Below are 19,701 nucleotides of genomic sequence, written 5' to 3'. Positions count from 1 at the left end.
GGAAGCTGAACAGCTTGAACTTGAAGTTGATGAAGGTTCATCTATCGAAGACGAAACAAAAATCCAACCCTCTTTCAAGGTTTCAACTTCATTTCAAGGTTCATCTATGGACCTCGAATCAACTTTTAGATCTAGAAAATCAAGAAGAAAAATCGAACATTTGAAGAAAAAATCAAGATCAAGAAAACGACCCCTCATGTTTGTCGGAAGCTCGCCGGAGAAGATGGCCAAAGAGTCGTCGGAGGTGATGAGGTCACTAAAAACCTTCAATAGCAGGTTATAATGGTATTTTGGAACACCAAAATCAAGTTTAATGGTAAATAGAATACAAAAAAATGACCAATGGAAACAATGACGATACTTAGTTACCCTTATAAGTCATTTTTCCTTTTAAATATAGTCTTATAAAATTTTGTAACGAATAGCCATAGACAATAATTTGCGGCAAATTTATAACAAATTTATCTAAACAACTAAAAGTAATATATGACATACATCCATAACTACCGAATATATGAGGTAGATACGTATAGCTATTAGACTGAGTGGATCTTTCTCTCACTAATTTGTATGTGTAAAAAGTCTTTTGTTATAGTGAACATATTTTTTCATGCTTATGTAGATCCTCTACCTTTTTAAAAGAAAATCATTATTCATAAGACTTATGCAAAGCTTTATCAGCTACATTGTTACATTCTTATTAATAAACAACATTACACTATTATTTAACAAAGCTTCATATGTGATTGGTAACATCAAATGTGTTACCAACCTATGTTCACAAAGTTCCGTTTTTAACTTTAACGATTTTTTAAACCAAATCTATTGTAAACAAGAATTTCTAGCGGACCATCGATGTGAAGATTGATCGACATTCTATACCTTGGGACCTTGTTTACATCACTCAACTTGAACATGAAGCAACCTAACAAGATAGAAGAAAATATTTTTATTTGCATATATGCAAAATCCCGACCCAAACAAGTTCGTGGTCCAGCCTGTATAAAAAAAAAAAAAAATATGAGGGTTAATTATGCAATGAAAATGTACATCAAGATTCACTAGTTATACATTAATAAAACAACACTGCATAACATGATTCACACTTGGGATAAAAACATGGGAATTTAGGATTTTCAGACTAGTTGAAAAATTGAAGATATGACTTGTGATGTGACCGTATTGTAATATATATATATATATATATATATATATATATATATATATATATATATATATATATATATATATATATATATATATATATATATATATATATATATATATATAGTTGAAAGTACTATTGATATTTTCTTATTTGTAATTTAATGGTATGTGTAAGGATAAGATTTAAACCATAAACTATGAGTTTAATAAGATATTTTATAAGATCAAATATAATAATTGTGGGAGGTGAAAGCATGTGTCACACATTGGTTAAATTGTTGATTTATGAAGCTTGATCTTCCCTTTGACATATGTGGTGCTCGACGTTAGGTTTGTGGTGCCTGAAGCAAGCTATGCAGTGCTTCACTATAAGCTTTCATGTTCTTAACTATATCTTCAATGCGGTATGTGGTGCGAGACTATACGCTCAGAGGTGCTTACCTATTGTTTTTACGATGTACAAACTAGAAATCTTGTTCATATAACAATGTCTTGGGATTGGCACTAAACTACAAGCAGTTTTTAGGTCAACTTCTCATTATAAGCAAATGTCCATGTAACTATGTAACCCTAGATAGAAAGCCTATGTGTATGACAGTTGTGTGTTTTCTACAAGTATAATAACATATCTCTCTAATTCGTCTGTCGATTAGTCGATCACTCTGATCTTGTGAACCATGTTAGTTCCTTGTGTTACTATTTTTCTTGACATATTTATTATTATATGTGTGTTCTTTTTTTTTATCTATTCTTGATCATAAGGATTGGTATTTTATTTATGGCTGAAGTCGGGATGGTTAAGATCAACGAACTTTAAGTTTCTGATTTTGGATTTGGGAATATGCAGATTAAAGGATGTCTCTATCAAAAGAAATTACACAAATCTTGTACGAAAAGAAACCACAAGAAATCAAGAAGTAGGATTGGTTTTGTTCTTTTGTATCGATAGGATCCTGGTGTAGTTAGGTTAACATTAGTAAAGAATGATGTGTATGAAATTGTCAATGAAAAGACAAAGTTTTGAAAAATCAAGGCCTTTTTACATGTACAAAAAACACTTAGATGTTAATAACATTTTCACATTTTCTTGACTCGGAGTTGCTAAACACAAAAATGAAGGAAGTCAGATCGCTTACATATAATGTTAAGAAAATTAATTTGTTACTATCTAGGTTAGTATCAGTTGGTTTGAAACAATTAAAATGGTTAGCACTTCAAGAAGAACTACCAAGCTTACTTTTGAAGGAATTCATGATTAGATCCTCGATGAAGATATTCATAGAAGGAATTTAGAGTCGTCTTCTAGTTGTTTGTTAAGTTTAGAGTATTGGAGCAAATAATCCAACAGAGCGGTAATGGTAGAGGAATATCAGAGTCAATGTAGAGAAGTCAGTGTAAGAATAAGAATTATATTACATATTGGAATTATATAGAGAATGGTCACTTCAGAAATCAATGAGTTAAACCTTCAGCAGATAAAGAAAAGAATCATATGAATGTGGTAATAAATTTTGAGGATCCTCTTATATTTGGTATGGAAAGTTGGATGGAATCCTCAATTACAGATTTGGGTGCTTTGTTTCTGTAAACATTGGTATTATAGATTTTTAGGCGTTATATTGAGAATGTGAGGCTAGCTGATAACAAGATTGTTTATGTTTCATGTGTTGGGCTTGGGATCTGTTGTCCATAACACTACTTTAGGTAGGAATTAGACATCGAATAATGTCAAGTATGTTCAATTCCTAGATTGGGATGTTGATATCAGTAGAGTATATTTATGAAAATAGTCATCATGTTGACTATTGTGATCACTAGTAGACGGTTACAAAGGAAACCAAGTGGTTTCTCAAGGAAATAAATAAGGAATACTAACTATGGTTGAAGATTTTGCAAATAGGGAAAATGTAGTCGTTGAAAGAGACATGGGAGTTTACTATAATGAACCAAATACATGGTCATATGTGTGAGAATGAGATGCAGATGTTACATTCGAAAGGGAAACTTCCATATTTAAAGAGTGTGACAGTTGAATTTTATTAGCCATGCGCTCTTGAAGAAAAAAAGTTATCTTTATGAAAATCAAACAACCGAACAAGGATGGGAAGATGTAGGTTGTTCATTTAAATGTTTGTGGACCCATTATTTTTTTTCGATAGGAGGCTAACGTTATTATGTTACTTTCATCTGTAATTCTATGAGTAAGGTATAAGTTTATTTGCTCAAAAATAAATATGAAGTTTTCAATGTTGGATTAAGGTGACTAAGCTAGTAACTAAATTGGTATATTCTTGTAGTTAAAGACAAAGTCATTTTTGGGTTGTCCTCATAACTAGAACTTTGTTAGAATGACATTTGTAGAGAAAGGATAATTTATCATATGATTATATGACTAATATACTAATTGGAAATTATAAGGAAATGATTTTTTAATATATTATGTGATTAATATATTAATTTGTTAAATAATTGATTTGTTAATTTCTAAGATTAATAAATTAATGTTAAATCAATAGGAATTAATTAATTATTAATCAGAATTCATCTGGAATTAATTCGGGATTAACTAAAAATAATTAAAGGTGCAAGTGGTGAACTGCAATTGTTCATAGTTGAGCAAGTAAAGGAAATTCTAGAACCTATCATCAAGGTGGACAGTTTTGGAAGCCTTTGCAGGGTTTCTAGAAGCCTCCCAGATGATTATAAGGAAAATCATAAATTTGTACTAAATCTGTTATTTAATCATTCAAATATTGCTTTGTCCCTAAGTTGCCTAAATTATAAATAGGACCCTAAGGCCTATGATTTTCGTTCATAAGATTCCCTAGAGAATACTTTGGCTGAAAATCTCTTCTCCCATCTCTATTGTTGTCTTCTTGTTCTATGGTTTGGGTGTGAGCCATTAGAGGCATCATCCTTTTGGTGCTAAGCTTTCCAAGACCTACATTACAAGGAGATTAAAGTGATTTGTTTACTACAACAAATCAAAGGCATGTAACACTACCCCATGATTTCGATTATACTAGGGTTATGCTTGGTTTACTTGTTCATTGTATGTTGCTATCAAGGTGTATGACATAGATATTTTATAGGATGCATGTACTGTTAATTGTTTTCCACATTGTACAAATTTGTTTTCTATAAACCCAACATTCAACACCATCGAGAATTCGAAATTTGTAGCAGGAAATGAGACTAACTTTATATATATATATATATATATATATATATATATATATATATATATATATATATATTGTTTTATTTAATTTAGGATAACGGGAAAGAATACATCATAAACGAATTTGTTAAATATTATGATGAGAATGGATCAAGATGTTAAAGATGGTTCCCAGCACATGATGGTTAAACAGAGTTACTGAGATGGTGACCTAAAACATCAATGAGGGGGAAAAGAGAATCAGATTACATGCATGTATGCCAAAGATGTTATATGGGCAGTTTCGATTAGTATATCAATGAAAAGGTCGAGGAAGTATCTTTTATACACTTGAAGGTATTTGGTTGTGTATATCAATGATGTTGACAAGGAAAATCCCAAGAAATACATGTTTATTAAATATAGTTTGATCGAGATGGTATATAGTTTTTGGGATGATCAAAAGTATATGGTTATTAGAAGTGGATATGTAACATTCATGAGAATTCTCATTATAAAGACAAACTTGGAGCAGACATGAGAGGGAAAAAGAAACCATGTTGGAAATATCAAGTAATGTTCCACTATCTGATTAAAAGATATACATCTCAATACATCAAACATAAGTGAATGTTTGTGAAGTAATGGGAGCTTACATGATTATGAGGAATCTAGAGATAGTGGAAGCACAAAGGATAGTGTGAGTTCTCCTATTGAAACTACAAATATACTAAAGACCAAACCTTTCACCACTTAATGATGCATGGGAGAAAGAAGAATGCACTTAAATATTCTCTCTCATCAAATTACTTGTTGACAGAGACCAAGGAGCCAAAATATATCTAGAGGCATTAAGGATGAAATATTCCATGTTGTCTAAGAAGGCCATGGGGTATGAGTGGAGCTCACTTTACAAGAACCAGACTTAGTCCTTTGTTAGTTTACTAGTAGGAAAGAAATTACTACAAAACAAGTGGTTATTCAGGTGTAAACGTGATATTGATGGAAATAAGATTACAAGTTTATATTTATGGTCAAATGGTTTCAAAAAAATATGGTAGTTAACTACAATAGATATTCTATCGGTTTGTAAGGATGAACATACTTTAATTGATATTTTAAATGTATATTTCTAGAACATATGGATATAAACACAACTTTATTGCATTGAAACCCTCATGAAGATATCTTTATGAAACAATTAAAAGACTTTCATATTATATATATATATATATATATATATATATATATATATATATATATGTGTGTGTGTGTGTGTGTGTGTGTGTGTCTATGTGTCTGTGTGTGTGTGTGTGTGAGTGTGTTTGTAAGTAAGATCAATGGATAAGTAATTTGTGTAAGATCGTGCTTTAAAATTAAACTTTACTTTTAAAAATACACTAACCTGGAAAGCTGTAAATTTGAAAGGGTTCTCCGGATGAAAGTAGCCATTTTCATCAAGCCATCTTTTTGGATTATACTCATGTGCATCCTCACCCCATATGAATTTCATCCTCCCCATTGCATATGGCAAATAAGATACCATATCCCCTTTCTTCACATTATAACCATCAGGTAGAACATCGTCAGAAAAGCAAATCTTTGGGTCCTATATAAATAATTCTCATCATATCATTTCCATATTATCTATCACAAAGTAGGTATAAAATGTTAGTGTCTTAAACTAATAGTTACAAACTTCAATAAAAAACATGGCGAGCCATGGTGAGGTGTGTTTGGACTAACATTGTATGATGTGGCTCTAAAGTATTTAGCATACAAAATCAAGTCTCTTTAAAAAATGAGCTTATGGGTTTATTTTTTTGTTTATAAGAAAATATTGTTTTCACAACTCGACACATGAAAAAGTAGGACTACTAGTTCCTAATTACTTTTATTGATAGTACTCAATTTATGAGAAATTAAACATGTTATAAACAATATTTCATACCATTGGTAGAGCAGGATAGAGTCTAATAGTTTCTGTTAAAGCTGCATGAAGATATTGCATTTTCTTGAGTGCACCCTCAGTCACATATGCTGCAAACTCTGCAACATTTGTGATTTCTTCTTTCACATTTGTTGCTTCTTTTATTTCCCTTGCAACCTTGTCTTGAACTTCTGGATGTTTGCAAAGCAAGTAAATAAACCAAGACATGGTAATCCCTATAGGATCTTTACCAGCAAGTACATAGCTAAGTATTATATCTCGCAAATACTTTGGATCTTCATATTTCATCTGTAGAAACCTCGATAGGATGTCTTCTTTGATCAACTGTGTTTTCTATAAATCAATGGGTGATTAATATAATTGCATTTAAATGACTAGTAAAAAGATACATATTAAATTTTGGGTATTTATGTGTGGGTGTTAACATTATTATTGTAAGTTAATTCCTTGCGTTATTTCATTGATATCAAGTGTATATATACAATATGGTAAACCCATCTTGGTGTGTAAATAACGTATCTACATACAAGATAATGACAACTAGGATAAATATAATGATAAATAGTCCACTGCAATCTTAAAAAGATAAATATAATTATTAATAGTCCCACAATTTTGACCATAACATCTACTCTTTCCACACACTCGTGTATGAAATGAAACCTTTTGTTAATATGCTTACTTCTTTCATGGACTAATGGTTGCTTACTTCTTTCATAGACTAATGGTTTTTCATCATATCTAAGGTTTATATTTTGTCCATGTGTAAAGTAGTAAGGCTAATACTCTCATATATTAATTCACCCAACAATCATCGTATCCAGATACCTTAACATGTTACATTTGTATGAAAGAGCCACACTTTTTTACTTTAAGGAAGCCCATGTAACCAAGCTTTCATTCAAATGGAATGCAATTCAAGTTGTACTTCTCCTGTCAAATATTTCTCTTGCCAAGTCACTTTCATTGTACCCAATTACGATGTCTTTTTCTCAAACTTTGACATAAACTAGTCCATAATCCATTGTACCCTTAATATAGGTTAATATACGTTTTTCCACCTTTATGTGCTTGACCGTGGGATGTTCAGTGTCTCGACTCATCATCCCTACAACATATGAGATGTTTGGCCTAGTGTTTGTTAAATACCTTAAACCTCAAATGATGTTTCAATATTCATTAGGGTAATCTAGTTCACCTTGTTCATATTCGAATAACTCTAACTTAGGCTCCATTAGATACTTACATGAGTTACATCCCGACACTCTTTCTTTTCTAGAATATTTTTATGCATTACTGTATTGTTTCAAAGAAATTCCTCCTTTATATCGAATAACTTAAATACCTAGGTAAGATAAAAATGAGCCAAGATCTCAAATATCAAATTCATGATTCATTTTTTTCATGAAGTGATTTATTTCAACATTGCAACTCCTTGTGATGACAAAATCATCTACGTAATCCCCATTATAAGTATCTTTTTACTTGTATATTTCAATGTAAACTACATATTATTATGAACATTCTTTGCAACCAACATCTTTCAAATAATTTCACAAACATGAAATATATATGCTCTAGGTACTTTTTTATTCCATAAAGTGCGTTATCGATCTTATACACCTTTTCCAGCTGATCATTTACCCTTCTCGTTGTACTACACTATTACATAGAACTCTTCTTCCAAGTCCCCACATCGAAATGATGAATTCACATCAAATGTATAGTGCTTTTAATCTTTGATGACCCATATACCAAAAAAATTTCAAACACTTTCATGAGTGTAGTGAGATTTACAATGCCCAATTATTCATGTTGTTGCCATGTTGGTTATTAAACTTTACTACGTAGGCATTGTGGTTTGCTTTCACTTAAAGCAACTTCGTATAAACGATTTTGAGATTTTTTAACCTTTATTAGCATCTTATCATGTATCTACATGTACAATCAATGCATAATAATCTGATCACCTTTATGGGGGAGTTGGCCCAAGCTAATATTATTACGACGTATCTTTGGTATGTAGTATATGTTTCAAATTAAGACAATTTTTAGCATTCTTGCAAAGGAAAAAGATCGATCCTTTTCCTTCAATCTTAGCCTTTGAACCATATATAAACTTTACATAACCTTAAATTGCTTGATTGATATATGAAACTTTGTTTTGTCACCCGTCATGTGATTACTCGTGCCAATATGAAGATACCAAATCTTGGATTGATTTTCTCTTTTTCTTCTGTTTTAGTTTTAAGTTCATGTTTTCTTCATTTAATAAGACTTTATATTTATATTTCTTATTATGGACTTCTCCTATTAGTAAGGTTGATTCACTATCAACGTGACCTTAGGATAGGTTGGCTTCTTGTTATCCTTTGTCGTGGGTTCTTGCATTCTGCAACATAGTGTCAAAATTCTTGGCATTTGTAATAGTTTATCTTAATCATGTGTTGATTATCATTCTTACCACGAGTTCATTCATGTGACTGTTGGTTGTTTCCTTTTCCATGACTCCATAGTTTGCATAATTCATAGATCTAGCTCCACGACCCATTCCTCGGTAATGTTGGTTTTACTTGTTGTTGCAATTGTTATTTTACGAGGAATGATTATCATCTTCTTTTTGTTCATTCTTCCTTTCTATCCATTCTAGTGAGTAAGTAACAACATGTTTTCATATGGTTCTTCATGTCCTCAGATTCTCTCCTTGTGCGCATTTAGCCTTCCAACTACTTCTTCAACAATCATGATGTCTAAATCAACAAATTGCTTGATTGTAAAAGCAATTTGTTGAAATCTTGATGACACTCCAAGGAAGATCATTTTTCAACACATGCTTCTTTCATGACCACTCCTAAGGCTCAAATATTACTCACCGGATTGCTTATTTTTACTGTTAATTCATACATTGTTTCTGAATCCTTCATGGACAAAATTTTAAACTCTAATTTTAGGGTATAAATATTTGATGCCTTCACAAGATCAATACCCAAATATGTGGTTTTGAGTGTATCCCAAACCTCTATTGATGTTTTCTACTTTACTATTGACAATTAGACTTTTCATGGATTTGGATTTCTTGATAGATGACAACCATCTCCAACTTGATTATGTGGGTTCTTGGGCTCGATTGCTTCTACACTTCCTGAGAGTTCGTGTATATCTTTATATTGATTGCCCACGCACATCATAGTTCGATTGTGACATCATAGGGTATTCGAATGAGGGTTTCTGTTTTTTTTTTTTTTGACATTGCAACACTTCAGGTTTGTATACCAGATTCACTTTGATACAAATTGTAAGAATTAAATTACTTAATTAATTGTGAATAAGGTTTTATGTTGCAATCATATCACTTGATTCCTAAAGAAAGAAAAGCTTAATTAGGTAGACAAAGAAGTAAGGGAAGAACGAAATAAGGAAGAAGAAAATTACTTAGGCTGCAAGTTTTATAATGAAGAATAAAAACAAACTAAATAGAAGAATATAAAACAACTATCCTATTTATACTAAACAAATTGGTATTATGTTCCAGCACAAAAACTTAATTAAATGGAAACTTTCCTATTTTACCCTGGAACTAAAATATCTCAGTTTTCTAGATTATCCCAACACATTATGTATTGGTGATTAATATTTTTAGATCATGACAATATGTGATATATTGACATGGACGTTGTTACAAATTTATCTCATTAATGATATTCTATATGATGTGTTGAAAGATTCTTCACAACACTAAATCTTATTTTAGTCTTCTAGTCTGAGAATGGAAATATAAGCTTACCGAAAATTCATTGTTTGTCTTATCCATTTGTTCAATCTTGATACGGATCAAGTCATAAACAAACTCATTAACCACTTTCATATTTTTCTTCAATTCAGCTTCAGACCCAATATTAAAATACTTCTTGATCTTCCACAATATGTCAACAAATCTTCGACTTGTCAACGTGTTTGCATCATCAAATGCACGACTGAATCGGACACCTTCTTCACTTGAACCGCATATATTGTCAAGATCAATTCCAAAAGCAACTTTAAATATTGAATCTATTGTTGCTTTCATGAACAAATCCTATACAAACGTGTTTTTGATGAATGTAAAATCAAGGGTTTAGGTCATTTTGGTCACTTAACTTTTGGTTTATGCTCATTTGGTCACTTAACTCTTTTTAAATTTTAAAAAGTCCTCGAACTTTTGGCTGTGTGCTCATTTAGTCATCTAATTTTTTGTTTGGTCACTTAACTTTTGGATTTGTGCTCATTTAGTCACCTAACTTTTAAAATTGTGCTCATTTAATCACTAAACTTTTAAAATAAATCTATAAAAATTAGCATAATTTTAAAAGTTAGGTGACTAAATGAACATCATTTTAAAATTATGTGACTAAATGAGCACAAATCCAAAAGTTAAATGACCAAACCAAAAGTTAGGAGACTAAATGAGCACAAAACCAAAAGTTCGGTGACCTTTTAAAACATAAAATGAGTTGAGTTAACAAATGAACACAAAGTCAAAAGTTAAGTGACAAAAAATGAACTAAACACTTTCTAGTGGGTAAATAAAATACTAGTGACGGAATGAGAAGCTTACATATATATCGATTATTTGGTTGTTATTTGCAGCTTCTGACAATATGTTCCCAAGTTTTATTGTGTTGTTCTTGAAAATTACACTACTAAAATTTCTCAAGACATTTGTAGAGAACTCATGGCTTGATACCTTCCTTTGTTCTCTCCATTTGTCCCCATCAATTGTAAATATCCCGTGACCAAGTAGATCCTCTAGAATGTTGTGGGTATACGTTCCCTACATTATTTTTTGGAAATATCTTAATTTATATGATAAATTTAACAGGATGGATATCTATAACAATCTCTCAAAGCATTAAGCCTACATCATTAACTTTTTAGTGTGTATGAGGACACAACAAAACCATTCGACTCTTGTATAAGACCGGATGGAGCAAAAGCTAAGGATGCACTCGACTATTAAACGTGTTTTTCAATTATCTAAATGAAAAGTTATGTAATTAACAAAATGACCTGGAAGGTAACTATTCATTATATATGTACTACATAGGCATCAACGTTGTCCAACAAACTATGTGACAGTCTTTATCTACAGTAAATTCGATTAGAATAACGTCTAAAAATGAATCCCATTCAACTCATTTATATGTTTAATTTTGTGTTAAAGACCAAGTAGATACACTTGAGTTTTGAGTTGTATAGTCAATAGTCTTATTATTTATTTAACTTGATTGCCGCTAGTGAGCTTAGTAATAGGGTCCCACTTTGTGGTGCAATCTAAGTGACGGTTGTGGTGCGTTGCGGTGTATGATCTCTACAATGAGCACACCAAGTTTAAGGTGTGGTGTATAGAGTACGACCTATGGTATGTGGTGGTTGGTCCTATGGTTCGAATTATATGGTTCTATAATTTGCAATGTTCTTAGCAAAATTGTGGTACTTTGTCGGATATTAAAATATTGGTCTTGCAGGCCCTTTGCTACAAGCAATGTGTTAGCTCTACTTTTGTTACTATAAATAGATTTTCTTGTACATTTGTAACCCTAGAGCGATCTAATATTTGACGATTCTTTATCTTGCGGATATAATAAAATATCTTTCTAGTTAGCCTATAGATTAATATGATTAATTTGATTGTGTGAACTATATTAATCTTTTTGTTCTTATTTTTTGTCATACATTATTATATGTTTATAGCATCTTTACTACTAAGATATACCATTGTTAATACTAAGATATACCCAAGATGCATTCAACCCTATATTCATCCCTTGCCCCACTTACGAGCAACCATCAATCATGTTATTGTCCAGCCTACCTTAATCTACACTTCTAAAAATCACTTACCATGTACTAAAATTGAAGAATATATGCTAAGCATGAAAATCATAATAATAATCAATCATATAAAACATAAAAATTGAATTGTAAATTCAGACATATCTTTCCATAATTTTCGAAATTCGTCTTGAGAATATACTTCACATTCACCGGATCACTTGTATAAATTTCACCATGGAAAATACAACTTCACCATGGAAAAGGCTAATTAATCTATAAATTTTGTATTTTTCTGCAAGATCGGTCAAGTAATCATGCACCTTGTTGAAGTGGACGAGCAGATTAAATACGGTCCCACAAACTGGATGATACTTCTTTGTCTTTCTCTCGTATGTTTGTCGTTGATTGTAAGTATAGAAGAAAACAAGAAGAAAAATAGGTACGAATATAATGATTAGAATTGAGAGAAAATCCATGTAGAATCTCATGTAAAAATGAAGGAATCTGTTGTTTGATAATAAGTTAGGGATGATCCATAAAAGGTTTGAGTGTGTTCTATATATAGAAAATCATCCTTTATTCTTATTTTAATATAAAAAAAAAAAGCGATTAGGTTTGACCGTATTATTAAAGATCATTAATATTATAAATCTTTTAGGTAAAGTTTTATCCACAAAAAGAGATGAACCCACGAAAATTTTGACGTCAAAACAACTTAAAAACCACAAGTTAAATTAAATAGATCAATAAAAATATTTAAATTATCTGCTTCAAATATCAATTAAGTTCATCTAAATAATTTAATATAGATATAAGGAGGACATGCTTAATCAATAAAATAACTTTAGGAAATAAAGAAATTGACTAATGTGAAGTGCATTTGAAGAAAATATTTAAAAAAAAAATGTGTTCTTAGAAAAATAACCATCAAGTCCATTATTAGGGATCACAGATCGGGAAAAAATTATTTTTTCTAAAAAAAAATGTATATTTTCAATTGACATTACGAAATTTTGGACCAAATTTCGGAGTTCGGAAAAAGAAAAAAAAACTTTAGAATTTCAAAAACAAGTATGAAATCCGATAAAAAGTTAAGAAATTTTAAGAGAATTTTTTTATTAAAATTTTAGAATAAGTTAAACAAAGAGAGTAAATATGAAATATATACGATTATATGATTTAAAAATATTTTATTGAAATACAATAATAATTGATATTTCAGATATAAGAAGATAAACTTCTTTGAAAAAAAATATAAAATTTGAAGAACAGTGCAAAGTTGGGCATGTGGGGGAAAGTGTTAATTTTTCCAAATAATCAAGAAAAAAAGTAGTAATTAAAAAAAATTAATTTATAAATATTAGTTTACTTAATTTCCTAAAAGTATATATACGATATTAAAAGTGGTAATTTTTCACAAATTTTACCACAAAATGACTTCGTGAATAAGCTTCTCCCTTTCGCCGGTTAACATATACAGCACAAAGTAATTTCTATTTTGATGATTCAAGAAACTCGAAAAATTTGTTGAAGGTGCACTATATATATATATATATATATATATATATATATATATATATATATATATATATATATATATATATATATATATATATATATATATATATATATACACGTTCAGGTTAATTTTAGACCATTCTAATTTTGTGAAACCGGGAGACCAAATCTAGAAATAATTTTAAAATGCAAAATAAAATGAAAAATCCAAAAAATCTTTTTTTTAATTATTATTAGGCTTAGCGGCACGACTTGTTGTCCGTTTGTCATCTCACTAATTGTAAGATGACAATTAAAAAGATGGTATATTATGATTAAAAAAAATTATTATTTTGGGAACTTCAATTACTTAAAAAAATATAAATAAATAAATAAATAAAATTACCGTTTTTTTTTTTTGTAAAATACGTGAAATATTTAATAGAATATTACACTGTAAATATTCTGATGTGATTTTTAGAATGTTAGAATATTATTTATATACTAGATTTCTCAGATATGTAAAATATTCTATTTATTCTACTAGAATATGTAAAAAAAATGTATTTTTTTCTATTTTTTTGGTATTTTTTTGGAAAATATAAATTCCGAAAATAATTTTTGAAAGAAGAATTTCGAAAATTTTTAATTATTTTGAATTTTAAAAATGTTTTTTGTTTTATCTACTAAATAAATGGCTAGGATTGTGTCTGACGATCTCATAAAAATAAGTCGTCTCACATGAACTTAACCGTATATATATATATATATATATATATATATATATATATATATATATATATATATATATATATATATATATATATATATATATATATATATATATATATATATATATATATATATATATATATATATATATATATATATATGCACACACAATAAAGCCATTAAATATCGTATTTTATTCATTCCTATGTAACCATAAAAAAAAAGTGTCTTTCATTGTGACATTTGATATTTCTCAATTTCAGGTTTCCACTTTATATCATGGTATTCTGCTATTCTATTGTTCTTCGGTTGATTTCTTGTGTTTCAAGCATCCTAACATTTATTTTTGCGTTCAATTGTGTTAGTTCCTTGCTGATTATTTTGTAAGAAGTGAATCATTGCGTTTTAAAGATACAAGTCATACCTACACATTAGTCGTTTTTATTAAACCCAAAGGGATTGGGTTTTGGCCGATTTATTAGTTCTCTCTTCTTTGGCCGTTTTCCTTCCCTTCCTGGTTCGATTATCAAGACTCTTCAAGAATTCTTCAACAGTCGAGAGATTGACGTTGATAATACAAATTTAATCCTTAGAATCTTCTTTTAGGAATATTGATAATGTTTTTTTGTGAAATTTCCAACAACCACATTTTTTAATGGCAACAAGGTAACCACTTTAATGCTTTCCATAGTCATTATGTAGCCACTACATTCGGACTTTCTCCGGCCACTTTAGATCAATTATAATTGATTTTCGTCCTTCCAATTCAATCAAAAAAAATTTATCCAAATTAGCAGCCCATAAAACGTTTTTTCTTATTTATTTAGTTTTCTTGATAACTACGTTTTCAATCATCTTTTGGCGCAGAACACAACCACATAAATATTTTGTTTCAACTTTCAACGCTTTAAATAAATTTCATATCTTATAAATAGAGTTTATTTAAGTCGATTTTTCTTAACCTTCTTTAGAAGTTATTTAAAACCATTCTTCTATGGATACATTCAAATACAAAATTTTGTTTTTGGAAAATGGTAATAGATTTTTCCTTGGAAAAATGAAGTTGAGAAATCTTTTGGCTCGAGTTATTTCTTATGATGCATTGATTATTTTAGAGAAAAGAGATGCTTGGAATTATCAACAATCAACAGGACTTAATTGTGAATTGGACTTTTTATAAAATTTCGGATTATTTTCTTTTATATTGTTGATTTTCAAAGGTTTTTCGGCTTTGGGAGTATAGAGATCCCAATAAAATATCACTCTTTTGTTGAAGAATATTTGAATATCAACTTTTTAAAAGATTTTATACTGTAGGTTATTTCAAAACATTAATATCGTAAGTTTAGTATTTTTCAAGCATTATCATATGTAAACTTATTTGTTTGGAAGACGTTCATACCATAAGACATTCTGTTTAAAGTTTTTACTTCTTTAATATCTCATATCTAATTTGGATAAAGTCTTATTTAAGCAATTTTGTTGTTTTCACTGTGAATCTGGATAACATATAATTCAGTCTTTAGCATTCAAAATGTGAATTTGAGCTAAAATTTTGAAAAAAAAAATGTTTTTTTATTTATCAATAGGAATGTCTATTTAAATAGTTTAAAAAATTATGAATTTTGATATATTTATTTTGTTTTTCCGATAAGAATTAAACATAAATAATAAAACCACAAAATGAAATTAGGTTTTTTAAAATCATTTTTTATATATTATCATGGATGTTAATGGAAAGAGGAAAAATTATGAATTTCGGTATATTCGGATTTTTTCGATAAAAGATTAGTCATCAATCTTAAAAAACGAAAAAAATAAGTTTTTTTTGTTATAATCTAGTGCATGCATAATCTATCGTAGGTTATGAATTGTACAGACGACATTGATTATGTGGTTTTATGCTTTAAAAAGGATCATCATTGAACATTAACCTATATATGGTTTGACTCCGGTGAAAGCTCAAAAAATGGTGAAAACAAAAATTACAATTTTTCTATCACCTACTTCACTTCATTAAAGGCACAAACTTCAAAACCAATATTTGGATGGATGCATTCGCATGCGACACATATTCATGGAAAGTAACATAGACTCGAGAATATAATCATGTTTGACGAACATTGTTAACTTTTTAGTGAGTGTCAGGACACAACAAAACCATTCGGCTCTTGTATAAGACCGAATGGAGAAAAACCTAAGGATGCACTCGACTACTAAATAGGTTTTTCAATTATCCAAATGAAAAGTTATGTAATTAACAAAATGACATGGAAGGTAACTATTCATTATATATGTGCTACAAAGGCATTAACGTTGTCCAACAAACTATATGGTAGTCTTCATCGATGTTAAATCTGATTAGAATAACATCTAAAAATATATGCTCATTCAACCCATTTATATGTTTAATTCTATATTAAAGACCAAGTAGATACACTTGAGTTTTGAGTTGTGTAGTCAATAGTCTTATAGTTTATTTGACTTGATTGCGGCTAGTGAGCTTACTAATGGCATCCCGCTTTCTAGTGCAAGCTAAGTGACAATTGTGGTGCGTTGCGGTGTGTGATCTCTGCAATGAGCAGACCAAGTTTAAGGTGTGGTGTATATTGTATGACCTATGGTATGTGGTGCTTAGTCCTATGGTTTGAATTATATGGTTCTATAATTTGCAATGTTCTTAGCAAAACTTTGGTACTTTGTCAGATATTGAAATATAGCTCTTGTAAGCCCTTTGTTACAAGCAATGCGTTAGGTCTACTTTTGTTACTATAAATAGATTTTCTTGTACATTTTAACCCTAGAGCGATATAATATTTGGCAACTCTTTATCTTACAGATATAATAAAATATCTTTCTAGTTAGCATGTAGATTAATATGATTAATTTGATCGTGTGAACTATATTAATCTATGCGTTCTTAATTTTTATCATACATTATTATATGTTTATAGCATCTTTACTACTAAGATATATTATCGTTACTACTATGATATACCCTAGATGCATTCAACCCTATATTCATCCATTGCCCCACTCACAAGTAACCATCAACTACGCTATTTTCAAGCCTACCTTCATCTACACTTCTAAAAATCACTTACCATGTACTAAAATTGAAGAATATATGCAATGCATGAAAATCATAATAATAATCAATCATATAAAATATAAAAATTGAATTGAAAATTCAGACGTACCTTTCCATAATTTTCGAAATTCGTCTTGAGAATATACTCCACATTCACCGGATCAGTTGTATAAATTTCACCATGGAAAGGGCTAATCAATCTAAAGGTTTTGTATTTTTCTGCAAGATCGGTCAAGTAATCATGCACCTTGTTGAAGTGGATGAGCAGATTAAATACAGTCCCACAAACTGGATGATACTTCTTTGTCTTCCTCCCGTATGTGTGTTGTTGATTGTAAGTATAGAAGAAAACAAGAAGAAGAAAAATAGGTACTAGTATGATGATTGGTATCGAGAGAAAATCCATGTAAAATGTCTTGTAAAAATGAGGGAATGTGTTGTTTGATAATAAGTTTAGGATGATCCATAAAGGGTTCAAGTGTGCTCTATATATAGACATTGTGAATTTGACATAAAAGAAATCGAATTTTATATCATTAGAAAAATGATAAAAAGTTATGAATTTCTGCATTTTTAGTTTTTTTTTTGATAAAAAATAAGTTCTAAAAGTTGAAAAAAAGATTGGTTTCTTGGTTCCTTGGTTAATTATGGTTCTCTATTATACCTCACAATATATATATATATATATATATATATATATATATATATATTATAAAGCCATTAAAAGTCGTATTTTATTCATTCCTATGTAACCATCTAGAAAAAGTGTCGTTCATTGTGATATTTCTCAATTTCAGGTATAAGGATGTCAAAAAGTCCCGTGGGGGCCCCGTCCCGTTTGGGAGAATTTTTTTAAAAAAACTGGGGGCGGGTGCAAGGTTAACCCCCGTTTTAATTTCGGGGGCGGGGGCGGGGGTAGGTAATCCTATCCCGAAACCCCATGGAGACCCCGTTAATAAATTACACATATATTTACATATACTAATTAAATATAATAAACAAAATCATGATTTTGAGTTTCCAAAATTCATCAAAAAAACATTTTTTAAGTTGTTAGTATAATGTTTTTTAGATGCCATAACTTTTTTATTTTTAATATGTAAAATTTTGTTATAAATAATTATTTGTTACCTCAAAAATAACATCTTTTAGCCTAAATAACACCTTCTTTTAGACCAAAAAAAGTCATCCTAAAATCAATTGGGGGCGGGGGCGGGGGTAATAAAGGGGATTCGGGGGCGAGGGCGGGTAGAGGAAGTCTGAACATTCCGGGGGCGGGGGCCCCATGGGGACCCTGTTAATAAATTACACATATATTTACATATACAAAATAAATATAATAAACAAAATCATGATTTTGAGCTTCCAAAATTCATCAGAAAACATTTTTTAAGTTGTTAGTATAATGTTTTTAAGATGCCATAACTTTTTTATTTTTAATATGTAAAATTATGTTATAAATAATTATTTGTTACCTCAAAAATAACATATTTTAGCCTAAATAACAACTTCTTTTAGCCCAAAAAAAGTCATCCGAAAATCAATCGGGGGCGGGGGCGGGAGATGCACTCCCAGTCCCGTTTGCCCCCGTTAACATCCCTATTCAGGTATATGATGGTATTGTACTATTCTATTGTTCTTCGGTTGATTTCTTGTGTTTCAAACATCGTAAAATTTATCGTTGGCGTTCAATTGTGTTAGTTCCTCGCTGATTATTTTGTAAGAAGGGAATCATTGCGTTTTAAAGATACAAATCATACCTACACATTAGTTATTTTTATTCAACACAAAGGGATTGGGTTTTGACCGATTTATTAGTTCGTGGCCATTTTTCATCCCTTCCTGGTTCGATTATGAAGAATCTTCAAGAATTCTTCCACAGTCGACAGATCGACGTTCATAATACAAATTTAATCCTTACAATCGTCTTTTAGGAATGTTGATACTGTTTTTCGTGAAGTTTCCAACAACAACGTTTTTTTTTTTGAAAGGCAACAAAGTAACCTACTTTAATCCTTCCAATTCAATCATTTTTTGTTATCCAAATTAGCACCCCATAAAACGTTTTTTCTTATTTATTTATTTTTCCTGATAACTACGTTTTCAATCATCTTTTGTCGCTGAACACAGCCACATAAATATTTTGTTTCAACTTTCAACCTTTAAATAAATTTCACATCTTATAAATAGATTTTTTACAAATCGATTTTTTCTTAACCTTCTTTAGAAGTTATTTAAAACTATTCTTTTATGGATACAATCAAATACAAAATTCCGGTTTTGGGACAT

The 19,701-nt window shown here is 29.9% G+C and overlaps 1 protein-coding gene across 4 annotated transcripts; it reads right to left on the bottom strand.

Annotated features, from left to right (window-relative positions):
- Nucleotides 1–673: 673 nt before the first annotated feature.
- On the bottom strand, nucleotides 674–17,880 carry LOC111889486 (cytochrome P450 704C1). Of its 4 annotated transcripts, none has more exons than XM_023885634.3 (6): nucleotides 17,522–17,880; nucleotides 10,873–11,088; nucleotides 10,063–10,353; nucleotides 6,279–6,611; nucleotides 5,733–5,882; nucleotides 674–998 (listed from the first exon to the last, which is right to left on the bottom strand). In XM_023885634.3, the coding sequence occupies exons 1-6, from the start codon at nucleotides 17,816–17,818 to the stop codon at nucleotides 801–803; spliced, it is 1,485 nt and encodes a 494-aa protein (XP_023741402.1). In that variant the 5' UTR covers nucleotides 17,819–17,880; the 3' UTR covers nucleotides 674–800. The 4 variants fall into 4 exon arrangements, with proteins under 4 accessions (XP_023741402.1, XP_023741401.1, XP_023741400.1 ...); XM_023885633.3 differs by having other exon boundaries at nucleotides 5,733–5,936; nucleotides 6,279–6,602; XM_023885632.3 differs by having other exon boundaries at nucleotides 5,733–5,936; nucleotides 17,522–17,879.
- Between the last annotated feature and the right edge of the window lie 1,821 nt (nucleotides 17,881–19,701).

Source organism: Lactuca sativa, chromosome 3, assembly GCF_002870075.4.
Source record: "Lactuca sativa cultivar Salinas chromosome 3, Lsat_Salinas_v11, whole genome shotgun sequence".
Classification (NCBI taxonomy): Eukaryota; Viridiplantae; Streptophyta; class Magnoliopsida; order Asterales; family Asteraceae; genus Lactuca; species Lactuca sativa.
Note: the sequence above shows the minus strand (reverse complement) of the source record. Positions and strands in the feature narration are given on the sequence as shown.